General features: G+C 43.4%; 1 protein-coding gene across 1 annotated transcript in view; it reads left to right on the top strand.

The window, feature by feature from the left end:
• Positions 1-18,403, top strand: part of KIAA1217 (KIAA1217 ortholog) — a 452,893-nt gene that overhangs the window by 308,238 nt on the left and 126,252 nt on the right. Inside the window, exon 4 of the mRNA XM_056857670.1 lies at positions 13,460-13,540. Within this exon, the coding sequence (XP_056713648.1) occupies positions 13,460-13,540 (81 nt within the window). The remainder of the gene's footprint in view (positions 1-13,459; positions 13,541-18,403) is intronic.

Below are 18,403 nucleotides of genomic sequence, written 5' to 3' on the forward strand. Positions count from 1 at the left end.
CATTCAAAGGGCTGGATACAACAATCTGCTCACCATGAATTAGGGTTCTTCCCTGCTTTACTCTCCACCTGGATTGTTCCTTCAGACCCTGGGAAAGCTAATTCCTGGGGTCATGGGACCTGTGTGGAGTAATTACTGTATGAGTCAGTGGACTGCAGAGAGGGGGAAGGGGGCAAAATTGCTGACAGAAGAGTCTTCCCCTAAGCTGTTTTCTCCCTGAGAGGTAAATAAAAAAACAACCCTGTGTTTTTAATCCTCTCAGGGAGAAATGAGGAGCTATTGTGACCAGACAAGTGTGAGAGCAGGAAAAGCAGCCCCATCCACCTTCCACGGGTCCACCATTCAGAGCTGGGGAAAAGTCAAGATAACCCATCATTTGTTTCTTTTGATGTATGTTGGTTTGGGTTGGCCACCTTTTCATAGCTGTTGTTGATTCTTCTTTCGTTTCTCGTACACCACTTACAAGCCCTTTGTCAGCAATTGATACACAAATACGTTTGAAAATTATTACATTTTTTATGGGACAGGTTCATCCCGAGTTAGCCAACGGGTGTGACATTTTTAAAAATCACCATTTGTTTCTCAAAAGTGAAAAGAGAATATTGAATCAGACCGGCAAACATGTAAAACTGGGTGTATAAACCTGAAGCCATCCACACAGCAGCTTTACGTGAAAGAAGAAAGCTCTCGGGAAAAGTAGGCACAGAACTGTACATGCAGTTACTCTCTTAATTACACAAACACTCTCCTAAACCTTGGGAACTCACCAAACCTGCTAAGCAGCCAGCTTCACAGGATGACTGGGATTTCCTTCAGGAAGACTTGTTTGCCTGCAAGAAGAATTAGAAAACAAAGATGGGAAAACCCAGCTGCGCAGGTGGTGATGGTGAGGGAAATCTGTGGAACTTGTCTTTGGGAATCCTACTTTGGCCCAGGAGACCATATTTGTTTCTGTCCAGTAACTGCTTTAAATGTTCCATTCATGTATTCACATTTGTAGGATACGTGTAGGTTAGTTGTAGTATGGATCAAAGGACAATGGCAAGATGTTCGGGGTCAGAGCACCTTGGGGACATAGCAAGGATATTGTGGATTTCATAATTTGATCAAGAGGGAGGTTGCACGTGGACCCTTGATGGGGAACTCAAACATGGTTAAAATTATAAAAGATAGTGGTTTGTAGCATTGGCTTTTCTGGACTAGGGGTCACTTTGAAGGGGTTGCCGTCAGCTGGCCATCTTCCTATCCTGGGTATGACTGGAAGATGCAGGAAATAGTCAACAAACCAGAGAGGCTCTGCTCTGAGCAGAGAGCTACTTGAGCACTTGATGTACACCACCTTGAATTCCATGATGGAAGACAAGATGCTGTGTTCTCCCAGGAATATACTTAGGATCATTTCTGATTAGGTAGAGTATGATGTTATTCAGAACAAACTAACATGAAAAAGTAGCCCTGTCTAATAGCTCCTGATAAGCCTGTTCTCCATGAGCTTGATAAAGTATGGCTCACACTAGGGTTGTCAGTTCCAGATTGGGAAACTCCTGGAGATTTGAGGGTGGAGCCTGGGGAGGACAGGGACCTCAGTGGGGTACAGTGTCATAGAGTCTACCTTCCAAAGCATTTTCTCCAAGGGAACTGATCTCTGTCATCTGGAGATGAGCTGTAATTCTGGGGGATCCCCAGGTCCCACCGGGAGGCTGGCATCCCTAGCTCACACCACCACTTTGCAAGGAGACAGAAACAAAAAAGGTGATGTGGGAAATAAACCCACAACCTTGCAGGGCCTGTTTCCATGGCCCAGCTTTCTGATGCCTTGCAGAAAGTCAGTGGAAGGTATTATTCACCTGATATAATTGCCAAGGAGGATTAATGGCTATAGACGTTGTGATAATCACCTTTTATTGATATAGTGTCTCGCATCCAGTGGGAATCCCAAATTCCTTTGTAAACGTTACAGAAAGCAGGAATCGTTAACTACCTCTGCTGTGCAGACACCTTAGGGCCTTTGGTACTCTAACCTCTAATAATGATCGCTTCCAGGTAGAAGATTTCTAAAGTGCATCAACTTATTATAAATGGGGAACTCCCCTGCAATAATCCCTGCAAAGCTCAGCATTCTTCTTGCTGCGAGGGACCCTGGGGAGCATTCCAAAGTGCAGATGCTCCAGTTGTGAACTTCGCTGAGTGTTGTTTTAACACAAAGAGAGATTATTTATTGCCTTAGATTACTGTGAAAGAATTTCCCTGGAGGCCAAACCTTGTATGCTCTCAGAATTCCCCCCTTAGTCCTATTTCTAAATAAAATATAGTTCGCAACTGCTTCGTTTCCGCTGTTTAATAATAAATTAATTCCTTAAAAGGGCATATATGTTTTCCAGGGAATGAGACCCCCCCAAAAAAGATTAAATTCAAGATCCACTACATTTAGGAGCCCTGTGGCTCAGAGTGATAAGCTGCAGTACTGCAGTCAAAAGCTGTGCTCACGACCTGAGTTCGATCTGACGGAAGTTGGGTTCAGGTAGCCGGCTCAAAGTTGACTCAGCCTTCTATCCTTCCGAGGTCGGTAAAATGAGTACCCAGCTTGCTTGGGGTAAAGAAAAGATGACTGGGGAAGGCACTGGCAAACCACCCCATAAACACAGTCTGCCTAGTAAATGCCAGGATGTGATGTCACCCCATGGGTCAGGAATAACCCGGTGCTTGCACAGGGGACTACCTTGCAGGATCAACATAGATATAGGTCTAAGGCCCCAAGACCCACAAGATGATCATTTGGCGGAAGACCTGAAACCAAGTGGTAAGGCTCCCAGTTCCTTTGCCTACGCAAAGGGGTGGCAAAGAAGGTGAAATCTCCACCAAAAACATCCATGGTAATGATATTCATAAATCCTACACATTGCAATTGCAGGACGTATTTAAAACCTGAATGTGGCCATCCCGAGGAAACCACCTGTCTTGATGAGAACTGACTATTTGGTTGCTTAATATTGCTTAAGTAACCAAAAGAGATGCATTCCAAGATAGACAAAGGAGGGGGGAACCCTCTCTCTCTCTCTCTCTTTTAATTTGTAATGCTTTTATTATATTTATATAGGGTACAGAAGGAAAAAACGGAGGAGGGAAAAATTCACTTCCATCTGCAATAGGTAGTGTTTTCTTTGGTCGGTATTATACATTCAAAAAACAAATTTTATACTTATTATAGTTAGTTTGATATACTAGCTTTCATCATAGTCTTATTCAATTAAAGATTATAAAAAAATCGAATAAACGAGTCGAGTATATTCTTAAACATGAAAAACAGCCGCTAACATAAAAAAGAGTAACACAATAAATATACCGTGGCTACCATTTCTCTAAAAATTACTCATTGTATAAGTAAGTCAAGCTGCACTCAAGAGGGGGAACCCTCTCAAGTTATGCATCGAGTAGTTAATTCCTGTTACATTTAGAATTTTCACTCGAGGCAGTCAGAACAGATAGACCAAAGTCAGGTTGTTGTGAAATTTTTAGAAACCTACTATAACACATTTCCATTGTTACAAAACAAAAGCAGCTTGGAGGTTCGGGGTCAAGGTAATATGGTTGCAGTAATGTTTGCCATTTCTGTATTACGACCCCAACAGAAAATGGAATCTGTTCTCTGCCCTTTTCTCATGGGGTTTTCTGCACAATCAGCACACTGTGCAATCAATTATGCGTTTGTTTCCCACTGTGGTGAGCAGTCTGGGCGTCTTCCCGCAACAGTGCGCTTTTCTTACAGAGACGTCATGTTTTCCAAGCAAGCAGTGCGATAGTTGTTACCTGCAAATGCGCAACGCTTCTTCAAAACAGTATGTTCGCTGCTGCTCTAATCTATGTGGTTGTGAGAGTAACAGGCACAGACTGACAATTGTTTGATGTGATTAGTGATACATCTTCCATCATTTTGTCATTTTCTATATTTGTTTTCTTTATTTTGAAGAGCGAAGGTTCCCCTGCTAAATGTCTCCAGGCGAGAATATTGCACATGGGGGTGTGCATCTGGCTTGATTTATAGTGCATGTGGCACTACTGTGATAGTATGGAATATTCTCTAATTTTGATATTCCTGTCATTTTTGGGTGTGAGTTAAAGCTGTTATCCCCAACATGGGTTTCCGTGGGCACTATGGCACCTGTCAGTGTATTACCTTGTGACCACTTCCTTCTTCCCCAAAGCATCTGTTCCCCAAATGGAACAGCTGGCTTTCCACCATGTCATTGGAACAGGAGGGGCTTCAGAAGAATCACGTTTAGGTCTGCAGGTAGCACCCATTTGGAAATAGCTAGCTCCATCATAAGAGGACCCTTAACTTGGAACCTCACAACATCCTGTGAATTTGGCAGCCATTTTGTGGTGGTGCCCATTGCCAGTTTTCAGTATGCAAGCATGCCCACAGGCTCAGCAAAGCTGGGAACCCCTGGGCTAAAGGGCAACAGCCAAAGGGCCTTTGACCCTTAGCCCTTGGCTCACAGCCTGTGAATCCCAATGGATTCACAGCCACCCCAAAAGTTGGAATCATGCTGTATATGTTTGTTTTGCCTTGTTTGCTTGTCTAAATTATGCTTTTTCTATTTTTATTTTTTTGTAAGCTGCTTTGAGTCCCTGAAGAGGCTGAAAATACCTAAATAATAAATAAACATTCAGCGCTGACAAATATATATCGCCAGACTTTGGCAGTATGATGTTCAGTGCCCCTTTGTTTCTGTCGGCTCCCTTTTGTTAGGACCATTCTTGGCATTTAATCCTATTGGCCTGGTGATTCCTGTTACTTTCTTTACAAGTGTCCATCCCTTCACTGGTAAAATCATGCAGCTGCTACGTAACGGAACAGCAGAGTAATGTACTGAATATGATGCACATTCGGCTTTCCTTCTTTGAGATGGCGCCAATATTCTTAGCCTTCTTTTGCAAACTCTGAAGTTATTCCCCCTCTTGCTTGTAAAGTCACAGTAAAGGTGTGGCTGCGTGAGGATCAGGACAGAGTAAAGAAGAACAAGAACACCAATGTGCTTACGAGGGGAGAAATTTGCGGGAAACAGATGCCACTAAATACTCCCAATGAAAGCATATTTAATTGTGTTAGGGAATGTAGTCTCTAAACCTGAAACAGTTTACTCCAGAGTATTGTCACTGATGTATTTGGCAACAGTCTGTAGTGAAGGTTTTCAGAAGTGTGGCTTGTGTGTTAACAAGTGAATCCATCTGAGAACTGAAAATATTTCCACTCCAAAAGGTAAAGAGAGAGAGATAAAAGAACCGAAAACAAAGAACTGAAAAATAGGCCTCTCTGCAAGTAATATTTTTAAATGCAACAAGTTGTAAATTCCTTTGTACCCCATATTTAAAGCAAGACGAGTTACGATTCTCTGGCGCGGAGCCTGGAAGCTTTATAAATCGAAAACCGTTTTATGTGCTGTATTCTTTCGAGTTCTAAAACCTTGCCTTGCCTGCTGAACGGTGAGGTCATCAGCTCTCCCAAACCCAAGTCTTGTCTGATATCCCGGTCTTTTAAACACAGCAAAGCGAAGAGGGAGCCTGTGTGCTGTCTAAAGGAGATTCTATGAATGGAAATTAGCTGGTGTCTGAATTCCAATTTTGCTTGTGTTTTGAAACAGTCTTACAGAGCAATCTTGAAGGGGGGGCAAAAGACTTCTGGAGGTGGCGTGACCCCAGCGCAAGGATTGATGCCACTTGCAATGTGAAAATGGGCATCTACGCCGGTGGTGGGCCACTTTTGCCGGTGCAGGGGAGTGTCACAACAGCACTGTGCTTGGGCATTGGAGCAGTCGCCGCAGTGTTTTTCCGGCCCAAGGGCTCACGCAGGTGCCAAAGGAGGGGTTCTCAGGGGCAGGGTTGACTTTATTCAGCTCTCTAAGCCCTTTTGCAGGTGTATCCCTGTGTAACTCATTGGGGCAGTTACACAGGGTTTCAGTGGGGGAATATATTTCCCCCTTCTGTGCCAGGTCACCAAGTTGCTCAAGAGGTGGTGTGGCTGTGCCATCCCTGAGCCTGCCATAAGTACCCCTTAGGATTGCGCGAGTATGCCTTACTCTGTAAGCAGTTCTATGGTTCTTGGGGGAAGTGCAGTGGCTGTGAAACCTGGCAAAAGAGTAACTTTGTTGCCAGCAGGGGAACAAAACCTGCTTTTGGAGTCATCTCAGGGCTAGGGTTGCCTGTAGGGTTGCCCATGGCAGTTGTTTGTCTGACATGATAGAACAGTCTAGATTTAGAGCTGGTGTCCTCTTCAACAGAAGCTTATGGGAATCGCTAAATAATGTGGTGTTATTGTCAGAGTATTGCCAAGGGAGAACAAACATCTGAAACCCAGTGGAAGGGGGCAACATTAGGGAAGACCTTTACCAGATTTGTTGGCCCTCTGGGCCAACGGGTTGACCACTATGTGAGACAGGATACTAAACTAGATGGTCTACTAGTCTCTTCCAGCAGGACTCTAGAACACAGGCAGGACAATGCTGCTGCACTTGTCTTGTTTGTGGGCTTCCTAGAGGCACCTGGTTGGCCACTGTGTGAACAGACTGCTGGGCTTGATGGGCCTTGGCCTGATCCAGCATGGCCTTTCTTATGTTCTTATGTTCTTCTTATGAGAGCAGGTATGAAGCTCAGTGTGATCAACCAGTTGTTGTCTTGCAAGATCCAGCATTTTCCAACCATCATCTAACATGAAAGTTTTTTCACTAATTGTGTGGAGATAACCAAGGAGTAGCAACAAATTCCTGTCTGGCTCCTATATAGACTAGGCAAGTATATACTAGTGCGTGCTGAACAAAACCATTTTTAACTTGTGCCACTGATGGAACTGATGGGTGGATGACAGGTACTTATTGAAAGAAGAGAGGAATGCAATGAAAACCTTTTTAATAATAAGGTAGATATACAAACCTTGTCATTTGGATGATTTGGTACAAAATAGCTTGGCTCCCCTCCCCCAAGGGCTATATAAGAAGCTTTGCTGTTCTGTCAAGCTTACAACGCACTGTCAACTTTGATTCTAAAACAGTGCCGGAGGAAGCTCAGACTTCGGGTTAAGATAGAAGAAAAAGGCACACATTTGTATTTAACGTGTCCTTCCCTTCCTGGCTAAATGTTCAAACATGTTAAATAGCCTTTGTGTTCAGTTCGCATCTTTAACTCCATTTTACAAACCAACCAACAGATGCAGATGTCATTCTTTCCCTAGGAAAAAGAGTTGGAATGTCTTCTTGGAGCAATTTCATACATGCAGCTTAAATGGGCTTTCCCTTAAATCAGTTTGTAACTCTAATATAAGCCTATATTGGCAAGAAAGAACATTTGATTTCTCTTCCATGTGCAATCTTGCATTAATGACTTTCACATATGGTACAAATAGCATGAAAGAAGATCAAAGCACTTTTTGGGTGTCTAGTAGGAGAACAGTCTAATAGTACAGTCCTATGCAAAGTTACACCATTCTAAACCCATTGAACTTAATGGGCTTAAAGGAGAGTAACTCTGCATATGATTGCACTGTTATTTACTCTGTAGTGTCTTAACCCAAGCGAGCTATCTAATAAATTTACGGTATTTTAGTCTTGAACTAGAACGGCAGGTAGGCGCCAGTAGAGAGTTTTAGACTACAAATTTGCAGTGAAATCCCAAGGACAGGTATCCCCTTCTAAGCGTTTGATTCCAACAGAAATGGGTTTCAGGTAGCTGGTTCAAAGTCAGCCTTTCATACTTCCGAGGTCGGTAAAATGAGTACCCAGCTTGCTGGGGGTAAAGTGTAGATGACTGGGGAAGGCAATGGCAAACCACCCCATAAACAAAATCTGCCTAATAAACATTGTGATATGATGTCACTCCATGGGTCTGTAATGACCCGGTGCTTGACTTTCTTTACCTTTTAAGTCAATTGAAATCAATGGGATTAGAAGGGTGTAAGTATGCTTGGGATGGCACTGCAAGAGGGTCTACTGAAATCCCAGTTCATCCAGGAGCTCTTTATATAACCTAGCAATTTGCTTCCTCTAAGTCTCAGTTCTTCAGTTTGCAAAGTGGGACTATCAACTGGTACAAAATTGCTTTGGGCATAGCAAAAGACTTCAAACTGCATTCCATACATCTCTTGGTGAAAAGGGCCATCGAGTCACAGCCAGTTTATGGCTACCCTGTAGGGTTTTCAAGGCAAAAAACCTTCAGAGGCGGTTTGTCATTGCCTTCATCTGTGTAGCTGCCCTGAACTCCCTTGGAGGTCTCCCCTCCCAGTACTAACAAAGGCCAACCCTGCTAAGCTTCTAAGCTCTGGTAAGATCGGGCTAACCTGGGCCATCCAAGTCAGGGCCATACATCTCTCATCAATGATTAAAGAACACTTCATGTATTTTTTAGGTGTCTGCCTATAAGGTTTTCATAGTACATTTGAGAACACAGTTGGATTTGCAAATAGATATATCATCCAGCTAAACTCATCGAAAGAGCCAGGACTAGTTGTCGCTCTCTGTTGAATGCACAGCAGGGTTTGCCCTGTGTAAAGTGGCCATCAAGGAATGTTTTGCTATTAAGTGGTTTCATGTTATAAAATGAACTCAAGTATACATGTTCATTATTTGGAGGACAGGAGTTCCACTGAAGTCTCTGAAGACTGGAGTTACATTGTCCATGCTCCGGTTGCTATTTTAGGTGGTTTAATACTTTGCAGCCCTTGAGAAATGATCCTATATTGCACAAGCTCTTGCAGTTCCTGTAGCATACATAAACCTCTTTGCTACTTTGGGTAAAATTGCTAGGTGAGGATTGCCCAGCAAACACCATTATTTCAAATAACAACTGTTGCTCCAAACTGAAGCCATCTGGTTAATCAGTATCTTAAAGCTCCTAGGTGGTCCAAAGCATCTTTGAAATTGTCGTAGCATGGGATTGCTCTTCAATATCATTCTTATGTAACTCATTTTTCAAGCAGAAATTTAGAATCAATATAGTTCAGTGGTTAGAGCAGGGGTCCCCAACATGGTGCCCAGCATCAGTTTTGCTGGTGCCCGCCAAGTGTTTATAGGAAGTGGGCGGGGCCAGGTGGGGCTCCTGTCCAGCAGGGCTTCTGCCACTGAAGATCTTACTGGTTGTGCAGATTAAAATAACATTGTTTTGGCAGCAGCTCTCACTACAGTGTTGGTTTTCTCTTTCTCTTGCTCCTTTTTCACAGTATGCTTTTAAAAAATTACTCATCTTGTCCAATCCACTTGGGTTTCTTCTTGTGTGTGTGTGTGTGTGTGTGTGTGTGTGTGTGTGTGTGTGTGTGTGTCCACCTTCCATGGTGGCTATTTTGTGGTTGCCCCCCCTACTTTGTATCAGAATTCCAAAAGTGATCACAAAGGTTGGAGATGGCTGGGTTATAGTGTCGGTCTGTGAAGCCCAGATTCAAATCCCCACTCTGCCATAAAACTCACTGCATGATCTTGGGCCAGACACACACTCTCTGCCTAACCTACCTTGCAGGGGTGTTATGAGGATAAAACGGAGGAATGGAGACTGATATCTGCTGCCCTGAGCTCCTTGAAGGAAAGGCAAAATAAAAACATACTAAAAACAAGAGTTTGTGTTTGGAAGCTCTTTCGTTCGGTTTAATTGGACGTTCCAACTTTAGACTAGAAAGAAATGCCCTTTTAACAAACAGGGAAGGTCACAATGAGGTCTAAGAGAGAAAAACTTCTGAAAGATTAGTAGCAATTAGATGTAAGTAGAAGATGTGAAAAGATTACATCTTTGCTGTTGGAGCTGATGTTAACACTGCACAGCTATTCTTTGCTTTTTAATGTGCCTTATAGAACAGCTATATCTTTTGATTTAGCCGGGTCAGTTTAAGTAAAGCTCACAGGAAAACAACAGAACCAAGTAAAGGCGATTCTGCTGCATTTGGAATAGTTCTTCATTCTTTCATTCCCCCACTCTTCATTTTCAAATCACTACTAAACAGTTTATTAAAATCACACATATACACACACACACAAACACGATCTTGGTTTCTTTAACAGCTTATCTCTGTGTGTTTCTTATTTCCAATAAGTCATAATCGGCTTATGAAGAATCATTTTCCAAGCAATGAAGTAATTCTCCCAGTAATGTCAGGAAGGAGAAGGATAATGATTTCAGGTAGAGCATCAACAAAAGAAACAGATGGGGTTTGAGCTAAAGCAACAGATCTCAGGTTTGTGCCACTGTCTCTTTTAAAAATAATGATCGGTGTGTGGGGGGGGGGGGAGAAATGCTGAAATGAACAGGCAAAAGTTTGGGCCAGCAAGAGAAATTTCAAACTTGTTCAAACAGCTTCACACAAGACCCATAAATCCATATGTAGGTGGCCAAAAAAGAGGCCTGCCCCCCCCTTTCCCAGTTGCTATTTGCTGCCAGCATTTGGCTGTAAGATTTAACAAGCCAGGACTGGACTGGAGAATGTGTGTACTTTGAGAGATATGGAAGGGGGGTTGTGAAAGTTTTGTGCAAGTATGTCGTCTTCTGAGTCTGAATTTAAATGTTTCATGAGCTTCCGTTAGCTTTATTGTGTTTGGGTTTCTAGTCCAGTGAGAGCTGGCTGTCGTCTTTGAGCATATTTGTAAATAGTCTTCATTACTTTTCTCCAGTTGGTTCCTAACCCTCCGATGGCTTGCCCACTCTGCCACTTGCTATTCAGCTAAGCTCCTGCTGTCTATTGTATGATTAGATACACTCTTTTCCATGGCTAAAACATTTGTGTGCTATTAATATATGCCAGTATATCCCATTAGCCTTTGGCCCATGCCCAGCAGAATTGTCACTTCTCTTGTTTTCCTGCCCATAGCAGCAATATCAGGAAATACCACTTTCCCACTAACATTCTCATCTGCAGGAAATCTGCATTTGATCCCAAATTTCCTCCCTAAGCTCTTTAAAAGACAGCGTCCTTCCTACTTAAATACAAGCATCTGCATATTCAGATCCAGCCGTTCCTTCCATTACAGTCTCCTTCCACTACTGATTCTTGAATAGGGTGGCTAGACCTGGATTTTATCTCTAACACATCCTAGAATTACTTGCATGTTATTATTCTGCTATTAGTAGATTAATCAACTAAAGCTTTAGCTGGTCATTGTGTTGGGGCTGTGAATTAAAAGTATACATGTTCCTTGGAAAAGGCTATTTTGATAATAGTATGCTGCTGTTCATACAATTCCATATGTCCCATAGGGTTGCTAGCTTTCAGGTGGAGTTTGGAGTTCTCCTGGAATTACCACTGATCTCCAGACTACAGAGATCAGTTCCCCTGGAGAAAATGGCAGATTTTGGACCTTGCTGGGTTCCCTCCCCTCCTGAAATCCTGCCCTCTCCAAGGTAAAGGTAGTCCCCTGTGCAAGCACCGGGCCATTCCTGACCCATGGGGTGACATCATATCCCGACATTTACTTGGCAGACATTGTTTATGGGGTGGTTTGCCAGTGCCTTCCCCAGTCATCTTCCCTTTACCCCCAGCAAGCTGGGTACTCATTTTACTGACCTCGGAAGGATGGAAGGCTGAGTCAACTTTGAGCCGGCTACCTGAAACCGACTTCCATTGGGATCAAACTCAGGTCGTGAGCAGAGCTTGGACTGCAGTACTGCAGCTTACCACTCTGCGCCACAGCGCTCTAGAACTCCCCAAGCTCCGCCCCAAATCTGGAGGAACTTCCCAACCCGGAGTTGGCAACTCTGACTTTCACTTCTCACAGATGTACCTGTTTGAGGCTTACACTATATACATATTTAGTTAAATTTAGCTTGTTGGACAGAAGTATTGATATCTACACAGTACAGGAAATGTATATATGGCTACTTCTAACCTTTTGTGTGTGTGTGTTAATTTTTATTTCCTTCTCTTGCTGTTACTGGCTTTGGCAAAGAACTAAATGAAATAGAATGAAAGTGGGGTGCAAATTTTTTTTTTAAGTAAATGAAATAAAATGTATGAAATAAAAGCCTCACTTCTGCTTATGGTTGCCAGCTCTAGCTTGGGAAATCCCTAGAGATTTGGGGGTGGAACCTGAAGGAGGCAGAATTTGTGGAGGGGAGGGATATGATTCCTTAGAGTCGACCCTCCAAGCCTGCCATTTCTTCCAGGGGAATTGATCTCTATTGCTGGAGATCAGCTGTAATTCCCGGAGATCTCCTTCAGCCACCACCTGAAGGTTGGCAACCCCACATTTTGCTTGTTCCCCAGGCTGGTGGAGAAATCTATATAGCCGTGACTTGGAGCCCATGTTTCCAGATGAGTGATCAGATACAGTTAGTGAATCCCTTTGGACTTTAATGCCTCACTTGTGCTTCCTGGATTTGTGTATATTGTAAACATGCAAAGCTTATCTGATACTAAAAGTGCAGCGTTTTTGCTATTGCGTCATTCATTTTCTTCTTTTAATTTGAATGATTTCTAATTAACTCTTTATTGAAATGTTTGTTAAATTATGTGTGCCTAAAGTGCCATCAAGTTGGAGCCAACTTACGGTGACCCCGTAGGGTTTTCAAGGCAAGAGACTTACAGAGGTGGTCTGCCATTGCCTGCCCCTGCATAGCGATCCTAGACTTTCTTGGTGGTCTCCCATCCAATTACTAACCAGGGCCAACCCTGCTTAGCTTCTGAGATCTGACGAGATCAGACTAGCCTGAGCCATCCAAGGCAGGGTGTTTGTCACATACCCTTTTAATTTAAAAGAAAAATGGGGCAGGTGGGATGTGAAAACCTTCAAGCCGTGCATGAAAAGGTGTTCAGGGGTGAAAAGAAAAAGGTAGAAGAAGTTTCAGGTATGGGGCTGAAGCAAGAATGTAAGAGGAAAAAACTGAAAATGCAGTCTTGGAGTATTTGTGTAAGAAAAGTATAACTGTGAATGATTAGTTGTGTTAGTGTTTAGCTGCAAAATCAAATAGGAGTCCAGTGGCATCCAAAGTGAGTTTTCTTGAGCCAGAGTTTACTTCATCAAGTGCATTGAAGTGTACAGCTGTTAGGTTTTTTGGGGTTTTCAAGGCAAGAGACATTCAGAGGTAGTTTGCCATTGCCTGCCTCTGCGTAGAGACCCTGGACTTCCTTGGTGGCCTCCCATCCAAATACTGACCAGGACCAAACCTGCTTAGCTTCTGAGATCTGACAAGACTATTGATGCATTTATATTAAAAACTGAAGGACAGCTGGTGGGGGAGATAGCCAGTTTAAAACAAGATCACAATTTCAAAATCACAGCATTCATATTCTGCCATCCCACTATCTCTTTTCTGAATTTTCCGTGCCCCAGACCCTTTTCTTCCCCATACTGCTATTGTTTTATAGCTGTATATTTTCACTTTTATACTTCCACTCCATCTTTTGTGTTGCTTTGTTTTACGTTAAACATTATTTTTTTCCCTGTTTTTCCTCCCCCTCCCTCCTTTTTTCTCTCTCTCTTTCTTCGATCCACAGGCTTTGCAGTGCATGTTGATCTCCTTCCATTCAGAACTTGACATTCAAAGGTACTTGATGAGAATTGAATCCTCTCAGAGAGTTAGTACTGTACTTTTCTTTTTCTGCACTCTGCCTGGGATTGAGCCTGCTGCTTTGGAACGGTGTGTGACATTCGTATCACAATGAGTGGAATTGTCCCTGTTTAAAATTAGGCCTGCATGGTTTGTTGTTCTCACAAACTTGAGCTGGCTAATGCATGGACACCTTTTAAAACCTGTGTTTGAATTGCTGTGTTTGTTTTTTTTACAATGAGCTCCGGCATAGATTGGTACAACGGCATGAAAGGGCTGCAGCGTTTTGTTCTGACTAGCACAATAACATCTGTAACGCCAGGGCTGGATCTTACTTCTGTTTCATACACAGCTATTTTGGGCACTCGTGTGTGTCTGCCTGCATTGGACTGATTGTGCTCAGGAAAGATACCTAAAGCCAGAGAATTTAAACAAGTGTTTACATCTTGTTTCAAAGTTACAAGTGTTACATCTTGTTTCAAACAGAAGTTGCTTCGGCCCATGTCCCTAAGAGGCATTTTATTTGCTTGAAATCATTATGTAACTATCCCATTAAAAATCTTCTGTGAGACAAGAAGAAATTAATTATTTCATGGGTGGGTTGGAATATCGGTATCAACACGTTGTACATTAACCTTTGTAAGTGAGTGTTGTATTTATTTCATATTCCCATTGGGTATTTGTGTTCAAGCAAGAAAGAAGATAATCTGTTTCTTGGAGAAAATTGTGTCCCAAAGGCCCAGATAATAATGCTTTTTTTATGTGTGTTTCTTTTTTCTATCTTTTATTGCGGTTTTAGGATTTTATTATTTCCCTTTTAATCATTCTCATACTTTCTATTTTGATCATCTGTTCCTCAGTAAAAACTGGTGTGGTAGGTAGAATACCACACCTAAATCAAACAGAGGCATCTCTGGTAAGTATTATTTCAGTTATAGAAACATAGAGTTGGAGTGGGCCTCAAGAGTCATCTAGTCCAATCCCTTGCACAATGCAGGAAATTCGCAACTCTCTCCCCCATTCCCGCAGTGACCCCTGCTTTATACCCAGAGGAAGGTAAGAAACCTCCAGGATCCCTGGCCAATCTGGTCTGGAGGAAAACTCCTTCCTGAACCCAAAGTGGCAATTGGCATTACCCCGGGCATGTAAGAAAGGGCCACGAGAGCCAAGCGCTGACTCATCCCTTCCTGCCCTCTCTCTCATGATCTGCCTAAGTTCACAGAATGAGCCTTGCTGACAGATGGCTTAAAAACCTCCAAAGGAGAGCCTACCACCTCCTGAGTAAGCCTGGGATAGGGTGGATAGAAGGAAACAGGCATTTAACTGTGCCTGTGGAGGAGCCTTAGTATATGCTGGAGTGCATGTGTTAATGCTGTGGCTGTGGCTGAATATGCTGAATCTGAATCTTGAAAAGAGGGAGATGGTACCAGTTGGTAAGGCTCATGTCCTACAGGGAGCTGGATTGCCCACTCTGGATAGGTGGATCTTGCATTAGTGGAAATCTTTGGAACCTTACTGTACCCAGCCTTTTTAGCAGGGCTGGCTCTGGGTGTGTTGGCACTCTAGACCAGCCATGGATTGGACACCCCCCCCCCCGCTGCTAGACTCCCCGCCCCCCACAGGCAGCACAAACACACTTAGAGATGACATGCCCTCTGCCCTATAGTCTGGATGTTTTCAGAGCCTGCTGGCAGTACAGCCTGTAGTTACTTGCTCTTTGCTGGAGAGCCAGCATGGTGTAGTGGTTAAGAGCGGTGGTTTGGAGCAGTGGACTCTGATCTGGAGAACCGGGTTTGATTCCCAACTCCTCCACATGAGCAGCAGACTCTAATGTGGTGAGCTGGGTTGGTTTCCCCACTCATCCACATGAAGCCAGCTGGGTGACCTTGGGCGAGTCACAGCTCTCCTAGAGCTCTCTCAGCCCCACCTACCTCACTGGGTGTCTGTTGTGGGGAGGGGAAGCAGATTGTAAGTCAGCTTGATTCTTCCTTAAGTGGTAGAGAAAGCCGGCATATAAAAACCAACTCTTCTTCTTCATCATCCCTCCCTCCTTGGTGAGAGCAGGACATGGAAGGGTAGGCTAAGGGAGGTAGAAGAAGGAAGGCTGGGTGAACAGCCGCAACTGGGTGAGTGATCACCGCTCCCCCAAGAGCTGAGTGAGTGTGGGGCCTAGCAATTACAACGGCCACTTGCGCTTTCTCCCTCCATCCTTTGTGGGAGTGGGGCAGGGGAAGGCTGGTTTGGCAAGTAGAACCCCCAAGCCAGTACCGCCACTGATCATGCCATTCGCCCAGGTGGCAGTGCTGGGGTTGCTGCTTGGGGCTGCTAGTTGCCACAGCAAGCATTGCTTGGTGACCTGATGCCCCCGCCCTCTGGTGCCCTAGGCAGTCACCTAGGTCCACTTAATGGGCAGGCTGGTTCTGCTTTTTAGCAGAGAAACAGGTGACTGCTGTAGCTACCAGTACCTTTTACCAGTTGCACTTGGCCTGGACGTTATCCCCTGTCCGTGTGGGTTCTGCCCTTGAAGACAACTTATAAACTGTAATTGGTTCAAAGTGAGGTAGCATGAGAGCTTTCACAGGCTAGGCACTGGGAACTTGTGATGCCCTTGCTGAAAGGGTTACGTTGGCTTTTGTTTGTCTCTAGATTCAGTTCAAGGAGTTGCTTGTGGCCTGTAAAGGTCTTCATAACATGGCATCCTCATTTCTACAAAACTGTCCTCTCCCTATATGAGCCCATGCGGTAACTATGGTATTTACTGCAGCAGAATCGGTTTCACTTTTCTGTGTAAGGAGGTAAGGATTACGACTGCCCAAGCTTAGGTTATGCTCTGAACACCATGTTAGAGGCCATAGGAAAGGTGCTGACCCACCTATCTTTTAGAAGAAAAGATATAAAGCAGAGCTCTTTAGAAGAGCCTTTGAAGGGATATAATTGTCTTTAGGGACTGACATATAGGAGCTTTCAGACTGATGCAGGTCAACATAGGTGTTGCTTTGCTTTAGCATTGTGATGTTTTTGTGTGATATCTTGGGTCCTGAACAGAAAGAAAAGTTGATTTTTTTTTTTAAAAAAAAGTACAACAGTTGTTTGACACAAATAAAACCACGAACCAGATGGAAGATGGTAAGGTCCTGGGACTCCTTAAAGTTTTTTTCTGGAGTTGGTTTGTGTTGGCTTCATGGTTATTTTTGTGGATTCTTGCATTTGACTTTGAGATTCTTGTGTTTTACATAGGTTAAGAATCACACATAGTTTTAGACTCTGGTGTTACATAGTTTCAGATTCTTGGGTTGTTCATTGATTGGGCTTAGCAATAGTTTCAATGGCATTCCTATGTGGGGAGATTCTTGGGTTGTAAATATTGGTGTGTGGGGGTTCCTCCATAGAAAACGGTAGAGGGTGGCTGGGGCAAAAAACAACAACAACCCCTGACCCCTCATCCCCCCAAAAAACCCAGATCCAAATACCATACCAGTATTGGAAAACTGGGAATACTGATATTTGTTGGTGCCAATATATCCAGATCTGAAAAATGCTAGTTTATTTATTTGTTTGTTTATTTTGCTGCATACCCCTAGTACACCATGCTTTGGCTGTGAGTTTGAACTGTTCAAGGCTAAAGTAATTGACAGGCTACCCTAGAATTAGATTTATGAGACTTACATAACTATCACATGCTTCCAAACCCCCACCTCCAGAGAATGAAATGAACTTTTGCTTGCAACTGGGAAGGGGATCCTGCCTAGGACGCTTCTACATAATTAAACAGAGAGCAGGAATTAAGCGTCCTGCCCTTTTCATATCCATCGCTTCACAGTCCTCTGGATTAAAGAACATATTTTTGGCTGACCATGACAGCGAGGAGCAATGCAGTTCCATCAGCATCAGATGGGAGTTGTCAAGGATGCCAGGAAATTCTCTAGGTTTGTTTTCCATGTAGCCCCTAATAATACAAACTATGAAGTCAGTGACCTAGCTAAAGTTAGTTGTGACTAAGCCCCATTAAAATCACTCCAGTGTTAGTTTTGTGTGTGTGTTAAGTGCCGTCAAGTCGCTTTCAACTCATGGCCACCCTAAGAATCAATGTCCTCCAAAACGTCCTATCTTTGACAGCCTTGTTCAGGTCTTGGAAATTGAGGGCCGTGGCTTCCTTTATTGAGTCCATCCATCTCTTGTTGGGTCTTCCTCTTTTCCTGCTGCCCTCAACTTTTCCTAGCATGACTGTCTTTTCCAGTGACTCTTGTCTTCTCATGATATGACCAAAATACGATAGCCTCAGTTTAGTCATTTTAGCTTCTAGGGTCAGTTCAGGCTTGATTTGATCCAGAACCCACTGATGTGTCCTTTTGGCAGTCCACAGTATCCGTAACACTCTCCTCCAACACCGCATTTCAAAGGAATCTTCTTTCTTCCTATCAGCTTTCTTCAGTGTCCAGCTTTCACATCCATACATAGTAATAGGGAATACGATGGCATGAATTAATCTAGTCTTGGTGGCCAGTGACACATCCTTACACTTAGTTAGTTAGGAATTACTAAAGTCCCATAGATTTCTGTGCGATTTAGTCAGGACTAACTGTCGTTGGACTGATGCCGTTGTCTGGAATATCGAGAGGTGTTTTGGGGTGAAATGAAAGATGTCATAAATCAGTGGCAGAAGTGTGTAATGATGGTGTTTTGCTGCTTAACACTGGGGAACAGAATCCTGCCAACGTTGGCGCAATGACCAGAGGCTGCATATGCAGTGAGTTATGACTTCTTGCCATGGTGATAGAATGTTATAGTGTTTCAGAAGATCATATGACAAGATGACATCAGCACATAAAAAGCACTTTCCCTTTCTGATTGATAAGGTTATGGAAAAGCTCTTTGTCATCTGAGGAGGGGA

The sequence above is a fragment of the Euleptes europaea genome, chromosome 11 (assembly GCF_029931775.1).
Source record: "Euleptes europaea isolate rEulEur1 chromosome 11, rEulEur1.hap1, whole genome shotgun sequence".
Taxonomy (NCBI): Eukaryota; Metazoa; Chordata; class Lepidosauria; order Squamata; family Sphaerodactylidae; genus Euleptes; species Euleptes europaea.